Here is a 24,554-nt window from a genome sequence, read left to right as displayed (position 1 = left end):
AGGTGATGATAGTGAAACCCTGGAAAAAGTTAAAGATAGAATCTAAAATGTTAGGCTTTGTGCTTTCCCAGATCAACTGCACCTGCGTAAGCAGTATGATGAATTATATAATTGTTAGACGTGATGATTGTTTAGTAATTAAATGTAATTATTATATAACCATAAGAAGAATAATGAGAAACTATGTTGGAAATTCAGAGAGGGGCTAAATTTATGTATACAATAGAACAATATAAGTTTAATAATTAACACGAAAGTTATGTAACGATAGAGTATAAAACATGATCATTTCGAATGTATGGTCGGAGTCAGATTTGGGTTGAATATACCCCGATTCCCAGAGCTCTTAATAAAAAGCACCGCATATAAAGCCCCGTGATTATGTGGTTTTGAACACTAACAGTGAGGGTGTCCAAGTTTCTGCTGTAACCAGGAGAGGTCAGTGATCAAACATGCCTGAAACGTCACCATTTCAGAGGTTCTGCTGTCTTTGCCTTGTTTCTTTTGTGTTCCCCCAGCCACATGTCTAAACTTTGGGATGTGGATATGGATCTTGCCCCAGATTCCGTGTTTCCTGAGCCACAGTCTAGGCTGGCATCTGTGAGCTGGGGTTGGATTTACATCCAAGTCATTGATCCTCCAGGGAAGAAAAAAATTTATTGCCTGTCTTGAACGAACACAACAGTTGCCTACAGAAAGATAAATAAAATACACTCAGTTAAATGACTGAAAAGATTGGAGGCTCAATCTCCTGCCTTTTGCTTCTCCTCCTTGTAGCCAGGGCTCCAGTCAGTAATCAGACTTGCAGTCTGAAAGCAGAACAAGGGAGGAGAGGGTGACCTTGAGCAAGGCACCATCCCTCAGGGTACAGATCCTTCAGAGACACTTGTGCATGCACACAGCTGGCTCCACACACACAGCAGCTGCTCCCAGGCACAGCTCCTGGCCCACAAGAGCCCTCCATGCAAGGGCTGCCACTTCAGGCCTCGAATCAAGGAACCACAGAATGGTCTGGGTGCGGAGTTTTCTGGGTCCCCCATTGTTGAGAGGAATGATGAATCTGAGTCCATGTTCTTAGAAGGCTAATTTATTATTTTATGATCTATATTATATTAAAGAATGCTACATTAAAACTATACTAAACTATACTAAAGAATAGATAAAGGATACAGACAGAAGGTTAAAAGATATTAATGAAAACTTGTGACTCCTTCCAGAGTCCTGACACAGCCTGACTGTGATTGGTCATTAAGTTAAAACAATTCACATGAAACCAATAAAACAACCACCTGTTGGATAAACAATCTCCAAACCACGTTCCAAAGCAGCAAAACACAGGAGAAGCAAATGAGGTAATATTGTTTTCCTTTTTCTCTGAGGCTTCTCAGCTTTCCAGGAGAAAAATCCTGGGCAAGGGGATGTTTCAGAAAATATGGCAGTGACAGTTTGGGTTGGAAGAGACCTCAGAGGATCATCCAGCTCCACTCCAAACTCCACCAAGACTGGGTTGGTTCCAACTAAACCCAGCTGGCCCTGAGAGGAGCAGGACTGGTGCAAGCCCTGAGGGCACACAGAGCCTGGGGGACACAGCAGCAACTCTGACTTTACTTTTTTCCTTTTATTCACTTGTTTGCTTCTCTTCCAAGAGGCAAACAAGTGAATAAAAGGAAAAAAGTAAAGTCAGACTTGCTAAGCCCTTGAAGAAACAGTCTGAGCCATTTCTTGCCTGTTTTAAAAGGAAGGCAGGTATTTCCCTAAGGCAGGTCCCATTTGACTCCCAAAGTCACACAATTCAGACAACATAAAGCAAGAAAAACAAGGAAACATTTCAACATCATGAGTGTAGTGAGAACTCCATGAGGAAACCAGGCAGGTTCTTTAACACCTCTCTCCAACTCATACAAACAGATATGGTCATAAATCAATCTAACACAGAGAAAGACTAAAGTGGCAGTGGTTTGCTGCCATCTTTTATTTCTCCAGCACACTTTGAGCCAAACCGATGTTTTGGAGTCAAAACCTGCCACCTAGAGAGCAAAACAGCAAATGGAAAGGAGCAGGCTGGGAGGCTGGTGGGGTTTTTTAAAGCAGCTATCTCACAATGTTACAGGTGTGCTGGAAGCTATAAATTTGCTGTGCTGCCTTTTACAGCAACAAAACAGGTTTTAAGAGACCCTCAATTATGTATCTGCACAGCACAGACATCGTTACAGGATTCTGCTCCTGCTCCCAGCACCAACACTGCTCTGTGGTTGCTCATTACAGCACAGAAACACAGGTTTACTCCCAGTCCTAGAAATTTATGTGGCCTTGTAAACAGAGAGGCACCTCTTGCCTTTTCTTTTGAGATCATGTAACTGCTGCAGAAATAAAGTCAGATTTAATGAGAGCTTTTGGATGTTCTGAGTGGCAGAGAATTGTCTGGGTCTGAATCCTGTGAATGAGCTATGGATGGTCAGCAGGTCCAACAAATGTCAGGGGGGACCTGGAGCTACCAAAAAAAAGCCCCACGAAAACCCCATTAAAAAAAAAAAAAAACCCAAAACAAAAAAAAACACACCAGAAAACAAACAAACAGAAAATCAAAGAAAGCACAAAAAAAAACCCCCACACTCACAAAAGAAAAAAAAACCAAACCAAACCAACAAACAATCCCATGCAACAAAAAAAAAACCATACACACACACATCAAACAAACCACAACCCTGGTGCTGTTGTCATCTGAATGCAAAAGTCTCATGCCTTCTCAATGATTTCTCATGGTCATTTCCTCACAGCACTGACTCCTTTTTCTTAATAGCACAACCCACAAACTCCATCTCTCCTCACGCAGCTAACCCACTCTTTTATAGCACTCATCTTTATTGGACACAGCTGTGGCCTGTTAAGGGCAGGCCTGTTCCTAATCTTTGGTGATTAGCACAGCTGCAACTCCTCAGGTGTGAGATTACCTTCTGCACTATCTTTATTTTCTTACATTCTATGCCTCCACATGGTGCAACTCTGAGCAATCTCCCTGAGGTTTTTAACTTGAGCAAAACTCTCAGATTCCACTTCTAGGAAAATATCTTGTTTGTACCTCAAGTTCAAGTGGGACAAGCTGACAAATTCCTTTGGAAAATTGAAAGAGTTGCAGCATTTCTGAGTCAAGAAATTTTCCAAAATTGCTGACATTGATTTCAGGTCAGTTCAACACTAAACCAGACTCGAAAGAGATACAAGGAGAGAGAACATCCTGAAGTAACCTCTCCCTAACAATGGAACCTAACAGGTTTTAATTCCTGTATCATAGAATCACCTCCATCACACATTCAATCTCAGGGCTCTGTGGCTCATCATAGAGCCCAGGCAGGAAAGGAGGAAGTGGCAGATAATTTCAGGGTTGTGCATTATTTATTTACCCTACATTATGAAATGCCTTACCCCACCACTCACCTCAGTCAGTCTCTGTGAAGGCTCCTCAGAGCCTTGGGCTGCACAGAGCAAAGGCTGGATGCAAATCAAACAGCAATTCCCAAATATGCTCTTGCCTGTAGCTTTAATTTAACTGCACCACCCTGTGCTGGGGTATAGTCTCTGATAGAGAAATATAGTTTTAATCCCTTATTCAGTAACTCAGGAAAAACAATTATTTAACAATATGTCCAGTAGCATAAACCTAATTTAATTGCTACTGGAGTGTGACCGTGGTCACAAGGGTTTTCAGGATGAGAGAGAGACGAGAATGTTGATTCCATGATCAGAAGGCTTGATTTATTATTTTATGATATATATATAACGTTATGACTATACTAAAAAGAATAGAGAGAAAGTTCTCAGAAGCTAGCTAAGCTAAGAATAGAAAAGAATGAATAACAAAGGTCTGTGTCTCCACAGAGAGCAAGAGCAGCTCTGCCGTGAGTGGTCAGTAAATCCAAACATCCACAGGAGACCAATCACGCATCCACCTGTTGCATCCCACAGCAGCAGATAACCCTTGCTTACATTTGTTGCTAAAACTTCTCAGCTCCAGCAGGAAAAATCCTAATGAAAGGATTTTAATGAAAAGATGTCTGCGACACTGGGGTGCTGCAATTTGATGACCAAGAGACTTTTTGGAGTTTTTTTGTATTAAAATTTCTGTGGAAAGCATCAAGCCTGGACTTTTCCCTCTTCACTAGCTATTTCTAGTCATCCCAAAGCCAGAGGCTGTCTCAGCACCCCCAGCCCTGCACAGATGCTCCAGGAGGAGCAGCCCACTGTGTACAACCCCCAGAACTGCTGCTGCCAGGCATCCACAGCAGCAGCACAGCTCCCTCTGCCACCCTCCAAAACCACCTGCAGGCTCCTGTCCTGTGCCAGACAGCCCTTCCCAGGAACAGCTGCCATCTAACCCTGACCAGCACCAGGCAGCGGGAGAGGGAAGGCAAAGGGAAACTGAGCACATAATTATGCTGGAGCACAAGATTTAATTCCACACTTCCAAAATTAAGGCTTTGGACACCACAAGTTGGGCATTGCCTTGAAACTACCAGCACAGAAGGCAGTCTGAAGTTCTTATTGAAATATATTTCTCATGGCTCAGCTCCTGGCATTTTCTGGCCCAGTTTGCATTGACACCTGGCTGCTACCAGGGAATCCAGTCACTAGAAAGTGTTAGGGATCATCCAGAATCAAGTATTGTCCAGTAAGAGGAAAGAAGTCAAGGGGCTCTACATCCTTTTTGTTGAAGAAAATCAGCATGGCAATAAATTTCCCTGACCAAAATGTACTTACAGAATTCATTTCTTAAAAGTCAGAGTGATTTATGGATTGACACCGCAGTCAAGTGTAGATCAAGAAGCACAAAAAGGACTATTCCACAAAATATGGAAACACCAACATTGGCAGCATTTCTCTTGCACATAAAAACTCCCTGGGTTATACCAGGTTATAATTATATAGGTTAACTACTAGGTTATAAAGTAGCAACTGCTTTAAGGCTCAACACTAATTTAAGTTTTGCCTTTAAAAAAAGAATAAACAAACAATTTTCCAGATCAGATTACTCAAAATATTTATCCACAAGAACATATGGTACTAAACAGATGTGAACTTTTTCCAAAGAGATGCTGTCATTAATTAGCTGATCTTTGTCAAGTGCACATTTTTAGGCAGCAAGGAAAAACTGTGCAAAGCAAAACTTTCTATCAAAGGTCAGGGTCCTTCTCCATCCTGAGGTGGATCAGTGCCAGGTTAGCGCAAACTGCTGCCCAGGCTGGACAGCCCTGGACACTGCTGCAAACCTCAGAAGCAGGGGTGGATTGCTAAACCCAGCCTCAGATCTCAAGGCAGAAGGAAACACTTTCTCAGGATGCAGCAATCATGGGATTTATAGCTGTCTTCTAAAATAGCTGGTGCCTCTAAAGGAGGAATCCCTAGCAGGAAACTCCCTGCACCTCAGCTGTCCTGGAGGAGCACCTGCTCCAGGGATGGAATCCAGGCAGTTCCTCACAGAGCACTGCCCATCCCAAAGGGCACCAGCACAGCACTGCCATGAGTTACTCTTGTCCCGTTCCCGGCTGCTCTAATGGCCTGGAAAGGCTCAGGATGGCCTTGGGGCAGCCCGCGCTCCAAAGGACGAAAGGAGTCTTCAGGTTTTTCGGTCTTCAGTGTTGTTTATTCATTCTTATCTACAATATCTTCTCTCGGCCCGACACAGCACAGCACGCCGGCCATGAGCACACTGAGAGCCCTCGGGGCGGTCACTTATCTTTATACCCAAAACTACGTATAAGATATTTACCTTTTCTCCCCTATCCCTTTCACCCTTATTGACAAGTGCACATTCAGTAAGAACCAATCTCAAAGTGCCACCATCACCACCGAAGATGGACGACAAGAAGAAGGACAGGACACGCCCCAATTCCTCCATCTTACTTCTCTAGAGCCCCCTGTACCGAAATTCTAAAACCTGTGTTTCACACTATAATTAACCCATCCCTTCACCATTTATCCCCGTGGGATCCTCCCATCCTCATACACGTGTTGTCTCCTGTGCAGGATCAAAGTCCAGCCACCAGACACTTCTGGCGACATTCCAGGACCTCCGAGCCCCCCAAGGGTTGTCTCGGTGCCTCTGCACATCAGGACTGATGTGCTGAGATCCCACAACTCTGATTATCAGGTTCATAAGAATGCCTGCAGTTCCCTGACACTCAGTGCTGAGGAATTGCACTCTTGCACAGACTGAGACAATTTAGCAGCGCTGTGTCTCCAAAGGGCACCCATCAGTCATTCTGCTCCAATTAAAACAAGCACCACCAGCAAACTGAGCAGATCTAGTAAAAAATCCCCTTCCCTGCTGTCATAGGCTCCATCAAATGATGTACTGCTCAATGCTGCTTTCAGCTGCCCAGTGACAGGTGTCAGGTTCCTTTCAGTAAATCATGCCCAGGTGAACAATGCAGCACCTGTGTCCCAAGGCTGGAGCACCTGGCTGGTGCCAGACACACATCAGGTGCATGAGTACACCTTTAGTGTGCAGAGATGTGACCTGTCCCTCATGCACTTCACCAGGGCTTAGCTCAAGGAGCTGCAGATGTCAGTAGTGACACACCTGCTTGCTTCAGGAAGAGAAATTCCACAGGGATTTATCTGAGTAGGAAAACCAAGAACAGTTTTAAATAAATAACAACACGGGTTTTCGTAACAGCACCTTTATGGGACACGAGGTTAGCTTTAAACAAGTGCCAGCTTACATGAACTTTCAGTCCTCTACATAAAGCAATCTGGGGTTTAACCCATCCTGATGAAACTTGCAACATTTATATGCACAATACTTGGGCAATATCCACAGTCAAAAAAAAAGGGGGTATCCATTACAGTGCTGGGAGTGGTTAACAAGAAAGTTACCTTATTATGTTCTTTTCTAGAGAATAATAATTGTTCTCTATGTCCCATTGTTATTTGCATTTCAGAATACAAGCAGTGCAATGCTAGTTAAGATAAAGTGGAAATCAGGGTAAAGTCAGCTAAAGACCAGATCATCTTAATAGTTACAGACAATTTTGAATATATATTTTGCATGTGAAATTATATTAATTTTTATCAGTAACAATTCCATTTTATACACAACAAACAGAACTCCTTGGCAGTAGAGGACTGCACTGTGCATGGCTAATCAGCCTTGAAGAGAAAGTCTGGACCTCAGGCATCTCCAGCTACGTGGATCAACACCAATCCCTCCAGATCCAGCAGCTTTGGTTTAATGGACGGAAACTTTGGCCTATTGTTCAAAGGTACTGGCCAGCAACCAACGAGCAGGACTGCACTTCTTAAAAATAAACCAGTGTGGTATGTGCATAAAGTCAGTGCCTTGATCCTTAAAAGCAGCCCTACAAGCAGCTTCACCTTAAAAAGGGGCAGTGCTTAAGTTACAAAAGATTTTGTTTATGATGACCGAAGAAACGGCTCTGCTTCAGGAATTCAAAGGATGGATCAGATTTAGTAGTAGATTTATTAATTTGCTGTGATTTACAACAGGGTGACAATGTCTGAAACAAGGAGACACCAAAACAGGTTTAGCCAGGAGGTTTCTGGCTTCCCAGTCAAATTCATTGACCAATGTCAAGACATTGGGGCAACTGAAGATTAGCAGACAAGAGATAAGCGGAGGCCGGGTGCTGCACTGGTGTTTTGGAGAAAGTATTCCAAAGTGTCTTCTCTTACAGCAATTTCCTTTTCTCAAACTCCTGCAAAGAGCACACAGATGTTACCAGCAGGGAAACCAGAAAATGCTTCTATTATTCTTTTCTATTTCAAATTACTTTGTATGTACCTTAGGAAACGTGGTGTTAAGAATTAAAAATTGGTATTAAAAATTAAAATATAAAAAGCATAAAGTGTGCAAGTTAGGGGGAAAGGAAACTGAGCATTCTCCCACCTCATATTAACAAGCCAGCTCTGGAAAGCTAGACTGTAGTCACTGCCAGACTGTAATGCTGTCAAGGAACCATTTGCTCCCAGAAACAGCGTAACAGGCTTGAAAAACACCAATTCTGCATCACAACTGCAGCAGAATCCTTACAGTAAAGGACTCAAGCCAGGGAAGCAACAAAATCAAGATTTTCATTTCAGTAAAGAAAAAGCACAACAAAAGAAGGGAAGAATCCCACAGCGGCCTGTGGAGATGCTGTACTGTACAGTCACCACAGGAAACAAAAAATACCTAACAGAGCTGAATGATGCATCTCCTCTAGCTGTGAAGCAATCCCCTTTTTTGGATATGAATTAAGTAAAATACAAATAATCCCATTCCACACCTCACCTTTTCAGCAGCATATGTTCAACCATAACTCTGAATTATATGCCAAGGCTCTCCTTCCTCAAATATTTAGAAATAATGTCATATTTTACATTATTCAGGTTCTTTGCACCCAGAAAACTATTTCGACAAGTAGCTACGCTTGAAACAGAACGTAATCTCTTCTCTATTTTGCTACATTTACTTTTCAATAAAACAATATTAAATAAAACTGTGTGCAGATATCTTTTATGTAGTAATTTCAGCTTGTGTCCAGCCAAGAGAGTTTTTATTTTTAAGCAAGTTCAGAGCAGCAGTGTCTGGGTAGGAGACGGACTCCCAGCTCACATTCCCTCACAAGCGGCTTCCTGCTCTAGATGAGCCAATGCCAGAGGAACCAACCTTGTAGATGGTGGTGCCCAGCTGGGCAGGGGACATGCTGACCACAACCCCTGCACTCTGCAGGGCTGCAATCTTCTCCTTGGCTCCCCCCTTGCCCCCAGCAATGATGGCTCCAGCGTGGCCCATCCGCCGGCCCGGAGGAGCTGTCAGGCCAGCTATGAAGGACACCACTGGCTTGGCATTGGGGCCCTGGAACAGATAAATGTGTTATGTGGAGGAGGGTGAGAGGAAAAGCAGTTCCAGGTGGCAAATGCTCATTTTGTTCATCTTTATTTTGTTTGTTTTTTATTTAAATTGTTCAGTTTTTGTTTAAATACCGACTCGCCAGGCAAAGTTATTAAACAGCTCACACAGCACAAAGAAATGTGAAGTACTTCCTCTCCTGATAATCATCATAAACCAGAAGCAAACAAACTTTAAATCTTTCTACAGACCATGTATACTACAAAACAAATCACTACAAATATTGTCACAGGAATAAAATTCCAAAGTTGGCAATGCTCTCCCCTTCACAGAACCACAGAACATGGTTGGAAAGACCTCTAAGATTGAGTCCAACCTCAACAACACTCTTAATTTCAACTCTTTTTCTTTAAAAAACCCATGATTGTTTGTGGATTTTGTAAATAGAGATGAGAGACTGAAATGAGTTTTCATTGATGAGGCAAAAGAAGCTGGCTAACTATGAAATTGTCTGGAAACAAGGTGTTTTAAGACTTACAGAATTATTTTCTTTTAAAAATGCTGCTGCATCTTCTTCAGCATTTCCTCCAATCTCCCCAATCAGTATGATCCCCTCAGTGTGAGGATCCTTCAGGAAGACATCAAGGCAGTCAATAAAATTAGTGCCATTGAAGGGATCACCTCCAATACCTACAAAAATATTAAAACCACAAGAAAAGAGTAACTCAGGATAAAGATATTGCACTAACAATTGAAGTTTAGAACTAAATTACAGCATGAGTATTGCCAAAGGCTCCTAAGACAGGCAGCTCTGAAGGCTGTACCTAAGTCAGAGCATGCCAAATTCCTGCTCCAAATACCTCCCCCACAATTCACACAAAGCTTTGATATCTGAGTGTTCACCTATCAAATCATAAACAAAATGTTATGAACACAGCAGGACCAAGATGCCAGCTCCAGAATTTTGGTGTATGAAAACTAAATTTACTTAACATACCCAACTAAATGCCTAAGAATGCCCTAATCTTTGGTAACTAAACTTCTTGGGACAGTCTGCTTCCAAATGGACATCACATTTGCTGGCAGTTCTCTGTTCAAAGCTGGTTTTAAGGCTTTTATTAACTTGATGTGGAAATTGTAACACTTCACAGTACATAGGGATCTCAGTTCTCAACACAACTGCCATTCAGCAAATTCTACACTTGTCAAAAGGAATTATTGTGGATTTATATTTGTGAAGGAAAAGCAGGTTAGCCTAGGTCCAAGAGGTTGATTCTGAGGGAACCTACCAACACAAAAAGACTGCCCCAACCCAACTTGTGTTGTCTGATGAACAGCTTCGTACGTCAGGGTTCCAGATCTTGACACAATACCTTGAGGAAAGAAAGGAAGACAAACTTACCACTAACACAGCACATAAATAGAGGCAGCTGTTCTTACAGTAATGAAAATCACCTCAGTAAACAACATGAGATTCCAGGTTTTCCAGCTGGCCTTGCCAAAACACTTTGCAAGATTCTTTCTGTACCATTTCTTGGTTTTCACCTTTTGACACTTGACTGTCAATGGACTAAAGCTGCCCATAAAGTCAATTAATGTTTTTGTCATGATAAAGCCTTACCAGGAAAGAAAACTGAAAAGCAAATAAAAGAAAATACTTCTTATCTTGTATGTGAGTAGCTGATGCACTGGTCTTGAAACAGAGCTGCAGCTGAACAATTAACAAAATAATTCTGTATTAATCACATCCCCAGTATAGCCAGGCACACTAGAGATCTTCCAGAACAGGAAAATGCTGCACAAATGCAAGTTATCACTATTAAGGTATTTGTTGCTTCTCTACACAACACACCTGGCATTTACATTAGAGTATCACAAGAGACCCAGTTTTAAATTCAGGATGGAAGTTAGCACAGAGCTTTGAGCAGGGGCAAAATATTTGCATGGCTGTTTGTTCTTTTTTTCAAGTCAAGACTTCTGTTAGTATTACAAAAGAAAAAGTTTTCAGGAAAAACAGACACCATCTTCCATCTACTTCAAGCCATATAACAAGGAATACAATGCACATTGCATGAACAGAGGAGGAAATACACCACTAGAGTAGGAACCTTAGTTTTATCAACTATTTATTCTGTTGGCCAGCTCAGACGTGTTCTAGCACAGGGTTTTTTCCTTGCTATGTTTGAAAAGGCCTCCCTGTTTACCACCAAGATCAGATTGCCTCACAGAAGCTACAGATGAAAGTCCAAAGACTGTGGCTATTTTTATACCTTGCATCACAGAATATTCAGATGATTATTGGATGCCTCACAGTAAGAGAAAGCTGGAGAGCACATCACCAAAGGTCACACGTTAGATGAAACTGGGAGGGTGGCAAATCCACATTTTTATTCCTTGATTCTTGGATCACCACTGAAAACATTTCCAGCAATGGCAGAGCTACTGGATTCAAGATGTTAAATATTCTTTTGCATTTGATGTGCCTTGCATGCAGATTCTAATACCTTGTGGCTGCAACACATTTCTTGTGTATATTTAGAAAATCAGAACAGAACTTTGATTCAGAAGGGAGCTCAGAGCAACACCGGTTGATGTTCCCTTTTACACTCATAGAGTGCCTCAGTGATTTTTGTAAAGGGCATAATTGCAGCCATTTGGTTTATCAATTCCAGGTTTATGAGTACTTGTGAAAGCTGGAGGTGGAACATGAGTGCTAGCACATCTTGGAGCATTCCTTAGGCGCAGTCTAGTCTCAAGCCAGAAGTGATTACATAGCAGAGGGAGCTCCTCATGCTAAAAAAATGCACTGAGTCCCTGTAGTTCAACAGCACTGAACAGGCTTTCCCACAGTAAACACATTTTTCATCACAAAAAAAGGTAATGCTGCAAAGGGTACTACTGTGCACAAGTGAAACTGGTTACCTTGCTGACAGGCAACAGCAGCATGTGCTGTCTACAGCAATATTTCTGAAGCTCTAAGTACAAATGGACATTTCAGAAGAAATTTCTCTACAGCTCCTGAACTGCATTATTTGAAAATAAAAAAATCAAGTTGTTGTATCTATAGTTTACAACAAGGAGCTGACAGAAGTGAGGACAAGAGACTTGCATGTAACACGGTGTGTAACTCATTACACACAGGGAGTGTGATTAACACTGAACAAGTCACTGCCTTCCTGCCCTTTACCACACTGCCTGAATATTGGGTATATTTGACACTTCCACTTGTGATGGTTTCATAGTTGTCTAAATTATGTATAAACTTCTCTGTAGTCTCTTCTCTTTGGTGTAGTACTGAGATCACACAAGAGTAGGATCCCAGTCCCAAGCAGCCAAGCTGTTGGAAGGAATAATGTTGGAGCTTAGGTGCTCTCAAATCCCAAGAAAAATGGAAATTTCCTCAAGGCTCCCCTTTGAAGACACCAGTCAATCACATTACCTACAGGAATTTCCAATTGCTTTGTCTTCACCATCAGCACCCAATGTCTACTGTGGAAGAATTCCTGATTTGGGCCTTCAGGATTGATAATGCTAAAATTCATGTACAAACTGAGGACAGACAAGCTGTAGCCATGATACTTTATGAAAAATCCTTTCCTTAGGATTTTTCCTCCTGAGAAGCTGACAGGCCTCAGAAATAAAATGCAAACAATGGTTATCTGCTGCTGTGGAATGCAACAGGTGCATCTGTGATTGGTCTCATGTGGTTGTTTCTAATTAATGGCCAATCACAGTCAGCTGGCTCAGACTCTCTGTCCAGGACACAAGCTTTTGTTATCACTCCTTCTTTTTCTATTCTTAGCTAGCCTTCTGATGAAATCCTTTCTTCTATTGTTTTAGTATAGTTTTAATGTAATATATATCATAAAATAATAAATCAAGCCTTCTGAAACATGGAGTCAGATCCTCGTCTCTTCCCTCATCCAAGAACCCCTGTGAACACCATCACAACAAGCTGTCCCTCAGTGTTATCAACTCTCTCCAGGGCATGATGTGCCTTGCCTCATGAGGGAAAACACTAGAGCACCAAACTTGTGTCTTAGACGACGCATAAATATTCAAAAACTCACCAATTCTTCCTTTCTTGTGAATGTGACCAGGCATGATACCAATTTTACATTCTCCAGGCTAAGGAAAGAGTGGGAGAAGTCAGATGGAACACTGAAAGCAGCACTAGGAACAGCAGAGCCTCGGCCCAGAGGCAGAGCTCACTCACATTGATGACGCCGGGGCAGTTGGGGCCCACCAGGCGGGTCTTGTGCTGCCGCAGCAGGCGGTGTTTGACGCGCACCATGTCCTGCTGGGGGATGCCCTCGGTGATGCACACCACCAGGGGCATCTCTGCATCGATGGCCTCGTTGATGGCAGCAGCAGCAAACGGGGGAGGGACGTAGATGACAGTGGCTGAAGCACCCGTTTGTTCTTTGGCCTGCAACGGACACGAGAATAACACATCGCGCGTTTAGCGGGGCTGGAGAGAAATCGACAGCAAGGCATTTAAAATGCAGCCATTCTCAGGCATGAATTAAGGATATGTATAACTCAATTATAACCTAAGCAAGTGTTAAATTCCCTGAAGATGGAGCACAACCAGGGAGCTGAGAACTGACCACTGTCTGGGAAGGATCTGCCCCGTGATCACCATCATGAATACTCTCACAAAACAGTTTGCTAAAAATTCATCGTGCACAGCAGAATCAATCAGAAACCAGCTGCATTCATAAAGCAAGTGTAGGCAGGCTCTGTGAACTTCACAGTGGAAGCCAAACTGGTGCCTGAGCACCCTGAATGCTCCCTCTTTTACAAGGCTTCTGTTTCACTCTGTGCCCAGGGACATCCACAGCTCAAATATTGTGAGCAATGAAATAAGGAGCCCTTCAGCTTTAAACTCTGTGCCCTCCAGCCACTGCTGCAAATTACCTCCTTCACAGAATTAAACACAGGCAGACCTAGATGAGTTTTTCCCCCTTTCCCTGGAGAAATTCCTCCAACTAGATTGGTGCCATAGTCCAATGCCTGCTGGCTGTGAAAGGTGCCCTATGAGAGAGAAAATAAGTAAAGTTAGAAGGCACATAATAGCAAATAAACTTAACCAAAAAGTTTGATGTTAGCTATAATTCTGAAGGCAATTTACGTCACTGAAATTTGCAGTAAGAAGGGAAGTTTTCAGTACACACATATATGTAATCAGATATTTTGCTAAGTGCATCCACATGTTTTAAATGCATTTGGAATATGCTAATATGTTCTTTTTGTTTTTCAATCATAGCACTGTAGTTTCATGCTCAAGGGTATTCTGTTGTGTGCTGCTAACACACCTGCAGACTCAGTTTCTTTCCCACATCAAGTCTGGCAGATGACAAACACTACAGTGACAAACATTACAGTGAAATAGAAATTAGCATGCTCATCCATGACTAGCTCATAGTTTACAAAAGCAGCCTTCTCTGCCTGCAAATGTGTAAAAGAGTGAATCTGAGAAAACTATTAAATATCCTGAAATAAAACCAGAAATTTAGTTTATAGGCATTGATATTGAAATGCATTTGTGAAAGAAGCATTTTGACAATGGGCAGGTTTTTGCAGTTTTTTTGCTAATAGCCTTTTACAAGGAAACCCTTTCAGCTGTATACAGTATAAAAAACAAAAATGAAAAGCACTATAATAGAGATGACTCAAAATTAACTTTAAAGCTTGTGCACAAGTATTTGGGCCAAAGAATGTCAACTACAGGGCTGAAGGGACCTTCCTGATGGTGAAAGAATTCCAGCTTCCTATGAACAGACAAAGGCAGTATATAATCCATTTCATATATAACTATACTTCCTGAAAATTAACTTTCTGACTGAAAGGCTGATAGAAAAAATAACTTCTAGACATACCTGTTTGCCTGTAAAACCCTGACAGATAACCTTTGTGTTCTTGTTAACATAGAGGTTTTTCCTGGATGCTGTGTAGGAGCAGTGTCGGACTCCATTCTGCGGAACTGGAGAGAAAAGAGAAGAGAGCACAAACCATTAATCCACTCCTCTGGTAGACTCTGAGTCAAAAAATGTCCAAGAAAGTGCATATCAATCAATGCTTGTATCAAAAAACCATGAGCAGCTCATGTTTTCAGAAGCCTCATTCAGTACCTGTCAGGCTAAGACATTAAACATCTGTAGTTCACCTATTATGCCAATTACTCCATTTACTAGAAATTAAGAGAGGTTTCTCATTTGAGTACTCAATATCAGGATTCCTCCTGACAGACAGAAATAATTTCTTAAGCACTACTTTCATTTGCAACCAAACACATTTTTATCTTCTTAGTCACTCTGCAAAGTGACAAAGCAGAGCCAAAATCCTGATACAATCCTGAGGATGTTACAGCCCTGGTACTATGTGACACCTCCTGTGAACAGAGCACAGTCCAGAGCAGACAATGAGAGACACTGAGGAGCTCGAGGGTCCCTCAGCCCAGGAAAAACCTGATGCTATGTAAGACAGCAAGAGATCTTTTCCCAACAGATTCCTAGCTATGGCATCACATTTGCGCTCGAGAGGAAACACAGCTCTCCAGATACTCCACTAGAGTGACTTTCAATTTAGTTCTCACAGTTCTGGTGCTGAGAGAAGAAAACAAGACAACACAATTGTAGAAAAAGAGCACAGTGTGTGCTGGTAACAAAAAGCTGAGGGGAATGATTGCATCTGTGCTGAAGGGGAAGGAATGATGACAGCAATGCACAGAATGTTACCACAGAAGAAAGCTTGAGATGAGAAGAAAAGGCTTCTGGTATAAATGGATGCAAACCTACATTTATTGCCACATGCTTTTTCACACACCACAGTTTTGAGGGGATCAGAACCAATTTATTCCCTGCAAGTGTTTGACATAAAAACCTTAATTTACACACAGAGTGACCCTGGGAAGGCACAATTCTAATACAAGATCGCCAATGTATAAATCAATATGTTACTATTTACTCCTTTAGCTCTTTTAAAACTTTAGCAACTAAGACTTAAGGAAGTAAATAGTGCAGTTGAAATCGAAATAACAGATCCTGAATCATGGTCCCCAGACTGTTCCACATACATACTCAGGCACATCTGAACAAGGGAATATTTTTTCCTTTTTATCTTTTTAGGGAGGGAGTAAAAGCTTTTAAGGAGAAAAAAGCAAAAAAAAAAAAGTATCTTTATGATAATGCACAGAATTTGGTAAGATGCATTATTAAATTATTATAAATACAGAATTTACATGGGTTAATAAATCTGCAGAAACTTTTTAAGATCCACATACACACACATTTCCATCAGAGCTTCAGGGCTCTCTCTTGCCAACTAAAGATTAGTGCTACACTGCTTTTATGCTTCAGTTGTATTCAAAGGAGCGAGCAGAAAAACCAAACCATGCCAGAAGCAGCCTACACACACCAGTGCTACTGCTAAACCTGAAGTCCTTACTCTGTTCTTAGAAAGTGCTGGCAAAGCCAGGGTTTAACTCCAGCCACCTTCTGCTGCTCTCTAAGGAGCTGCAGCAAATCCTCAACTTCACACAGACACAAAGTAAAACTCCATACAGAAAGGAACAGACTAGGATGCAGCAAACTTGTGGGGAAAGTGGCAAAAGTGCACTTGAGCTTAGTGACCTGCAGGGTTTTAACCTAAATCACCCCAAATACTGCTGCAGAACTGTGATGTCAGGAAATACAGAGCAGTGACAGACAAAATCTATGTGAAATCCTTAGGAAAAGCCATAAAAAAGCCAGTTATTTCCTGGGCTGCATCCAAGGCAGCATGGGCAGGGTTAGGGAGGGGATTCTGCCCCTCTACCCCACTCAGGTGAGACCCCACCTGCAGGGCTGTGTCCAGCTCTGGACCAGCACAGGGAGGATGTGGAGCTGCTGGAGTGAATCCAGAGGAGGGCAGAAGTTGATGAGAGGGATGGAGCTATGAGGAAAGGCTGAGAATTGGGATTGCTCAGCCTAGAAAAGAGAAGCCTCTGGGGTGACTCCATTCCCTCCAGTACCTGAAGGGAACTTAAAGGAAAGATGGAACAAGACTATTGACAAGGGCATGTAATGACAGGACAAGGGGAAATGGCTCCAAAGTAAAAGAGAGAACATTTAAATTGGTATTAGGAAAAAACCCCTGTACTGTGAGGGTGGTGAGACCCTGGCACAGGCTGTCCAGAGCTGTGGCTCTCCCATCCCTGGAGTGTTTCAGGCCAGGCTGGATGGGGCTTGCAGCAACCTGATCTAGTGGAAGGTGTCCCTGCCCATGGCAGGGGGGTGAGAACAAGATGATCTTCAAGGGCACCTTCCAAACCAAAGCATTTTGTGATTCTATGATTTTATGAGAATATATCTAAAGCTGAGATTTAATGAACAGGGCTACCAGGCTGGCTGTGGGAGAGAGAAGCCACTGCTACAGAAGACAGCACAGGATGATCTTTGTCCTAGGCTGAGGACTTGGTCTTCCTAGGCAGGGCTCAGAGACACATGTGGTGAGGAGCAGCCTGCCTCCAGCAAAGCAGAGGCAAAACAAAACCAGGAACAGCTGGAATGCTGGTCAGGAGAGCAGGGAATTCTCTGCCTGAGCCCAGCCACTCAGGCAATCCCTCAGTGGCACAAGATGTGCCTGGTAACATCCAACCCTGAGCACAGCAGAGGATGATTCCCCTTGAGAAGGAGCTGTTACAGTCCTTACCCCCAGTGAGGCCTTGGGGAGAACACTCCAAGCTCCCAGGAGAATGGCAATGACTGTTTGAAAATGGGCCTGCAAGGGGAAAGAACAAACAGGCAACAGAAACTGACTCAGATCTAAGTTTTACAGAGCCTGTGCCCAACCACTGACAAATCCACCCACAAAGTAAGAGAGGGATGGATGCTTGCTGGCCACCTATTGCCACTGAGCAATTTCAGTACTTTGGAAAAAATAAAAATCACAGAATGGGTCAGGCTGGAAGGGATTACAGTGGGTCAGCTGATCCAACCTCCCTGCTCAAGCAGGGTCATCCCACAGCACATTGCACAGGATTGTCCAGATGGTTCCTCAGTACCTCCAGTGAGGGAGACTCCACAGCCTCTTTGTGTGTGCTGACAAACTGACAAATAGTCACATTTCTCTAGACTTTACAGCAACTGCACACTCCCAGTTCAACCGCTCATTCCAGATCTATTCTCAGATATTTGTAACATTGCACAAGAATGTTTTTGAAAGCTCAAGTTTGCCAATCCTCCATTTTCAGAAAACAGTATTAATGTATTTTTCAAGGATGAAAAGCTTTTGAGCATTTTCTAAACTATCAAAAAAAAAAAAACCAAACAAAAACTTTAGGCACTGATATCTACACAGCAGCTTAAAGTTTAAGCTTTGTACGGATTTACCCTTGAAAACCATGTGCTTCTTACATTACTGTATGGCCTTCCTTCAGAGAAAACCCACTTGGTTCCAAAATCCTGGCTATAGATTTGAGCCCTTTGCTGTCTCCACAGGCAGGCAGCTCAGCATGGGCAGGTGTCTGGAGAGCAATATATTTTTGAAGTGATTTATGGACAAAAACCCTAAAAATGACCTGGCAGTCTCTGGGCTGGATGAGTCTGAGTTTCTGGGGTTTTTCAAATGGCTTGATACAGCTCTGTGCTTGTGATACAGCTCTGTGCCTGTGCTCCTGCCCTGCCTGCAGCAGCAAGGCTTGCCCAGTTATCAGCACAGGGGGAGCAGCAGGGCCATGGGTCAGGATGAGTTTCTGCCCCACGTGGCACACACAGCAAGCCCTGGGTGCAAGCAGCTGGCAATCCCAATAGTTAAGACAGATACAAGATGAGAAGGAAACAGGCGGGAAGTGGAACTGGCGTGCCCAAGTTCACAGCAGGTACGAGTCAGAAATAGAAGCCAAGTCTCAACTTCCACCCAGGATCTGCTTCACAACTTCCAAACCAGTCCAGACAATTGATTTTACTACCAAAAAAAAACGTAAATCTGCGTGCTTAGGTGTAAATGCATGCTGCTTCATGAAGACTGGAGGAAAAAAAAAAATTTAAAAATGTTCTTCAGCTGTGAACTAGCAAGGCCAAACCCACTGGTGATGCTATTTTAATGCTCACATCTAAATTACAGGCCAAAGGTGAAGGCTCCAGATGAAGTCCTAGAGCATGAGGACAATTCTTATCAAATCCAACTCTTCCCAAAAGCACGGGGAAAATGTTACATTTTGTCAAGTCAGAGTTCTAAGATAACATTAGAACTCCATGTCCAACAAAGGCCTGTAACAGACCTTTAACAAAATGTATTAAAAATAAAATAAGAGACTGGACAATGTTCTTTCCCAGGCACAACGTTCATTTCTGCCCTACCCCTGCTCAGTTTGTGGTTTAAAAATAAAGTTATACAACTAACAAGATTATTTATTTTGGCTTTTCAGTACTTAGCTAAAAAGTGAGATGTGAGTACTGTGGCAAGAGCCTACTTTGGTCCATTGTACAGAAACACAGTTACGAAAAGTGCTCAAGTACCCAACCCCTGCTGTCTCAGGGGAGATTTGAAAAGCAGTATCTAAATTTAGCAGTGGGGCATGAGCCTGTACATGGAACACCAGCTGTTTTAGAGTCAAGAAACCTCATTAGAAACTCAGGGACAGAGTCCCTCCAACACCACACACTGCTGCTGGCTCCTCTGGCATTTCCAGGCAACCAGGCCCCAGCCAAGAGCAGAACTCACTGCAGTACAAATAACTGGAAAATCCACCTCTTTTACCTCTTAGGAAAAAAATCTCACAATCCCAAGGCTCAAGCAGGACTTAAAGTTCACTTGTGCATTACAATTAACAAGGCTTTCTAGAAAAATACTCTTATTATTCATCATGGAGTCCAAACAGGAATTTACATGTTAAAAAGAAAAGTGATCCATTTACAAGGGATGTTAAAGCACACAGGGTATTTAAATACCATTTACACTGAGCTTTCAGGCCCTCCTTGAGCAGCAACACCTCTCAGGCACAAACGTCATTTAAAACAATGCAACCCAAGCTGGATTTCATGGAATCACAGAATGGTTTGGGTTGGAAGGGACCTTTAGAGGTCATCCAGTCCAAATCCTTCTCTGTTTGGGTTGTGCAAACCAGGTGACAGCACAGAAACTAAAGGCTGAATCTCTTCTTCATCCAAAACATACAAAGCTCAAAACTTCCTATTATCAGGACTTCTTGTAAGATTTCCTATGGACACAAATCCAATCAAAGTGTCTCCTTCTTACCCATATTTACCCCAAACAAAAAAAAAAAAAAAAAAAAAAAGGAAATTTGGAAGCTGAGATAGCATCTGAGGCTGCTCATGAAACAAGCCCAGTATAAGAGGAAGGTGAAACAGCAGATTCCTCTCCACAATGACCTGGGCTGACACCTACATTGCCAGAAGACTGAAATTCTTCCTCTTTTACTCCTTGAAATACCCACAGAACTTGGAGATGAAGGAAGATATTCCCTTTCTTTTCTATTACCTATTTAAGGAAAGAAGAATAAGTGAAATTCTTCCTCTACTGCTCCTTGAAATAGCCACAGAACTTGGAGATGATGGAAGATACTCCTTTTCTTTTCTATAACCTATGTAGGGAAAGAAGAAAGCCTTAGAAATCACAGGAGCTCCAATATAAGTGAGGAAAATGGAGGCCAGTGCAGGGGAAGCTCAGGGAAGAAGGGAAAAGGGAGAAAAGGAAAGAGAAAGAAAAAAAAAAGGAGGGAGAAAAGCACTTTATTTTCCATTGTACGAGGTATGAGCAGTGCTACTTAAAATGCTGTGTCTTTTTTCCACACACACATCCCAACCCCTCCTCTTCATCTCCCATCAGTTATGGGCCTTCAGCTTGCTCCTCAGAGTTCCTTCCAGTGTTTTCTACAAGTTTAATTTACATTTTTATGACCATCTCTCCTTCCTCTGCCAACAAATGCAAGGCCTGAGGAAGACACAAGAGGAACAGCTCTGGGGAGCTCCTGGCAGTGCAGAGGAGCAGCATGATCCCATTCCCAGAGCTCACCCCTGAAGTTTTCAGTTACATCAGCAGAAGGTGCTCCTGGATGACAAAGAAGCCTTCATGCTGTTGAGGGATTGTTCAAAATATCCTTTATGTAAGAGGATTGTGCACTCCAGGGTTCCTGTTTATCAGCCCCCAGGTTCTCTTCTCTCACCCTCCCCTTGCCAAATCCCTGTTAATGATGGAAACCCAGATCTGTGACCGTGAAATAGGAGTTGAGGAATTAAGTCAATTAATCAGGCTGCAAGGGGCAGATGCAACGCCTCCACTACAGCCATCACACTAAAACAAATCTACAACCAATGGGAAATGACACCCAGAAAAATTTCAGTTCTTTCAACACATCTCTCTCCTAATCAGTCTCTCAGCACAAATCCAGTACCTCCTGCAAGCCAAGCTGCTTTTCCCCAGGTATCCTCCACCAAGAATGTGAGCAGGTAAAGCTTTCTGAGCTTTCCTCCCTCCACACTGTTGATACAAAAACAATCAAGGAATTCTTCAGCTTGGGCTGTTATTTCTGCAGCAACCCTTTGCCAGGCTTACTCACATAATTACTGTAATCTTTTAATCTAAGAGCTCTCCAAAGCCTTCTAACACATCCAGGACATGGAACCCCTAATCCTGACTCTCCAGTCAGTTCAGATGCCTACAAAAACTCTCCGAGGGTATGGACAAGCACAGGTCTCTCCTGATCCTGTCCATACAGCAGCTCTGAGCTGACCTTTGAACAGCACTCACCATTTACTGACAGATTTCATACTGCATTTCCACAGCTTCCCAGTCTCAACCTTAGGGATACACACCCTGCGTGTTTCCCTCAGCAATGCACCAACAAAAACAAGGTTTGCATCTCTTTTGCAACAGAACACACTGGACACTCATGATATCAAATCACTCAGAGAAGCAGATGTTAATTGTTAGTGAAAATGGACATACAAAACCCAAATTTAAGGTTTCAGCAGTCTTTAAAGGGTAAAGAGCATAAAACCAATGATTTCCAATGAACAACTCCATCTTTCAGGAGTTTCTGTAAAAGACTTCAGGAACAGCTGCCAAAAGACACTTCTTGAGCCACTTCCTCTTTTCTTTCACTTTTTCCTTTCTATGCCTCAAAATGACTACTTTAATAACTATTCCCTGAATCTCTTACTGCTATTTGTAAAGGGAACAATGTGGAGTTTTAACACATAAAACTGCACTCAAGAGAAGCTTTGCTGGGAGTATAAATTAAACTAAATTGGAAGGTGCTACATTCCCATCTGTTCCCCTCCATCAGAACCAATTCTTATTGGGCCCAGGAGAGCCAATTCAAAAAGCTGAAGTGGCAGAAATTAAGAGCATAAATAGTTTTCCATTATCCTGCTTGTGGAGAACGAGAGGCAGGAATGGATACCCACCTGGACAGGAGGTGTGCCACAGGAACCACTCAAACCAGCCTGGGGTTGTAAGATCACATTACCTGACCTGTAAGTCACCATCCCACTGGACAAAAACATTTTGTGTGCAGTCAAATGAGGAACGTTTGAGTTTGTTCATTCATTTTCAGCTACAAGAACCACATTAATGCACAAATTTCTCTGTTTACATCCCTAGTATCTTCTTTGTGCCTGGGCATACCCACACTGATCTCACAGGATGGTTTGGGTTGGAAAAGACCTTAAAGACCATCTCAGTCAACCCCTTGCCATAGGCAGGGACACTTTCCACTAGACCAGGCTGCTCCAAGCCCCATCAACCTGGCCTTGAACATGTCCAGGGATGGGGCAGCCACAGCTTCTCTGGGAAACCTGTTCCAGTTTCCTCACTGTAAAGAATTTCTTCCTAATATCCAATCTAAACTTACGCGCTTTCACTTTGAGGCCGCTATCCTTTTTCTATCACTATAAGTCTCCTTTTCAAGAGGATGCAGCCAAAGAAAAAGCACACTGGAAAGAAGAAAAAAAAAAAAAAGGAGGGAGAAAAGCACTTTATTTTCCATTGTGATGTTCAGAACAACACACATTAAATGTTCCGAGCTGAAGTACCAGTCTCAGACTGCTCGAAATCTCCAAAAAGGGAAATTACAACCTTTATCTTGGCAACAGAAATAACTTTAGCACGCTGTGCTGAAACCACAGGGTAATTCAAGGCCCTTCAGAGGCCTCCAGCCCCAGCTCTAGGGGCTCCCTCCGGCCCTTGCCCTTTGGAGCCTTTCCGGGGCTACAAGACCGAGAACACCAGAAACCCTCCCGGTGCCCCCACACGTGCGGCCGCCCACCCTGCAGGGGAAACTTCCCATCCCATTTACAAACAGCTGCCTCGCAGCAAGGCGTGCCCCTGCCCCGAGCGGGGCGATCCTGCCCCGCGCGCAGCGCCCAGCGATGCCGGAGCAGCGCCGGGAGCAGGGCGGGGAGCAGGGCCGGGAGCAGCGCCGGGAGCAGCGCGGGTTCCCCCGGGCACAGCCCGAGTCCCGCCCCGCTGCCCGCGGGCCGAGCGCGCCCGGCCGCGCTCCGCCGTGACCTTGCCCGGCCCCTGCCCTGCCCGGCCCGGCCGGGCTCCGGCGCTGCCCGCGGCCCCCGTGGTGGGGCCGGGAGGGCTCGTCCCGGTACTCACGGCGGAGGAAGCGGCCGAGCAGGCGGGCGGCGGCGGGGCTGCAGCGAGACATCGTCCCCTCCGCAATGACGGCGGCGGCGGCCCCGAGCTCGGCCCGCCCCGGCGGCGGAAGCGGCTCCGCGGGGCCTTCTGGGTGTTGTAGGCACGGGAGCCATGAGGGTGGGGAAGGGCTCCGGGATTAGGGAGTCCAAGCCGCCGCCTGGCACCGGTACGGACGCGGCAGTCTGGCCTCAAACACCGCCAGGGACGGTGACTGCGGGGAGCTGTAGACTCCTCCAAAGGCAGGGAGGCCCTGCAGAGAGACCTCAGCAAATGTGAGAGCTGGGCAATCACCAACCATGTGGGGTTCAGCAGGGAAAGTGCCGCATTCTTCCCCTGCGATGGAGCAGCCCTGGGTGTACGGACAGCCTGGGGAGCGCGGGGCTGGAGGGCAGTGCCAGGGAAAGGGACCTGGGACTCTGGGCAGGGGAAAGCTGAGGGTGAGCCAGCAGGGCCCTGGCAGCCAGCAGGGACATCCCTGTGCTGGGGACATCAGGCCCGGCATGGCCGGCCGGGCAAGGCAGGGATTGTCCCGCTCTGCTGGGGCTGGGGCGGCCTCACCTCGAGTGCTGGGGCAGCTCCGGGTGCCACAAGGTAACAAAAACATCAAACTGTCAGAGAGTGCCCAAAGGAGGGCACGGGGAGGGTGAAGGGCCTGCAGGGGAAGCCGTGTGAGGAGAGGCTGAGGGCACTGGGGCTGTTCAGCCTGGAGGGACAGAGAGGAGGCCTCAGTGCAGTCACAAATTCCTCCTGAGGGGAACAGGAGGGACAGACACCGATCCCTGCTCTGTGGTGACAGTGCCAGCACTGAGGGAACGGCCTGAAGCCGTGCCAGGGGAGGTTTGTGTGGGATATCAGGAAAAGGTTCTGCCCCAGAGGGTGGCTGGGCCCTGCCCAGGCTCCCCAGGGCCGTGGGCACAGCACCAGCCTGGCAGAGCTCAGGGGGTGTTTGGACAATGCTCTGGGCACAGGGGGTGACTCTGGGGATGGGGCTGTGCAGGGCCAGGAGCGGGAGATGATCCTTGTGGATCCCTTCCAACTCAGCTTGTTCTGTGATTCT

General features: G+C 44.3%; 1 protein-coding gene across 1 annotated transcript; it reads right to left on the bottom strand.

Moving 5' to 3' along the window:
* Positions 1-6,661: 6,661 nt before the first annotated feature.
* Positions 6,662-23,547, bottom strand: SUCLG1 (succinate-CoA ligase GDP/ADP-forming subunit alpha). Its single transcript, XM_054293291.1, has 9 exons — positions 23,456-23,547; positions 14,731-14,834; positions 13,769-13,885; positions 13,065-13,277; positions 12,919-12,976; positions 10,138-10,221; positions 9,387-9,538; positions 8,666-8,854; positions 6,662-7,712 (listed from the first exon to the last, which is right to left on the bottom strand). The coding sequence occupies exons 1-9, from the start codon at positions 23,505-23,507 to the stop codon at positions 7,686-7,688; spliced, it is 996 nt and encodes a 331-aa protein (XP_054149266.1). The 5' UTR covers positions 23,508-23,547; the 3' UTR covers positions 6,662-7,685.
* Between the last annotated feature and the right edge of the window lie 1,007 nt (positions 23,548-24,554).

Source organism: Melozone crissalis, unplaced genomic scaffold, assembly GCF_028551555.1.
Source record: "Melozone crissalis strain CALT ecotype California unplaced genomic scaffold, PUWL_Pcris_2 ptg000132l_1, whole genome shotgun sequence".
Taxonomy (NCBI): domain Eukaryota; kingdom Metazoa; phylum Chordata; class Aves; order Passeriformes; family Passerellidae; genus Melozone; species Melozone crissalis.
The sequence above is the reverse complement of the archived record's forward strand: the minus strand, read 5'-3'. Positions and strand labels throughout refer to the sequence as shown.

Bases quoted from the DNA above. Each gene is read 5' to 3' on its own strand.
- SUCLG1 (XM_054293291.1), bottom strand. From the start codon at position 23,507: ATGTCTCGCTGCAGCCCCGCCGCCGCCCGCCTGCTCGGCCGCTTCCTC. The intron at 10,222-12,918 runs GTGAGTTTTTGA...TCTTTCCTCAAG, and splicing joins TCACAAGAAAGGAAGAATTG to GTATTGTGTCAAGATCTGGA. The intron at 7,713-8,665 runs GTTGGTTCCTCT...TGCTCTTTGCAG, and splicing joins TGGGCACCACCATCTACAAG to GAGTTTGAGAAAAGGAAATT.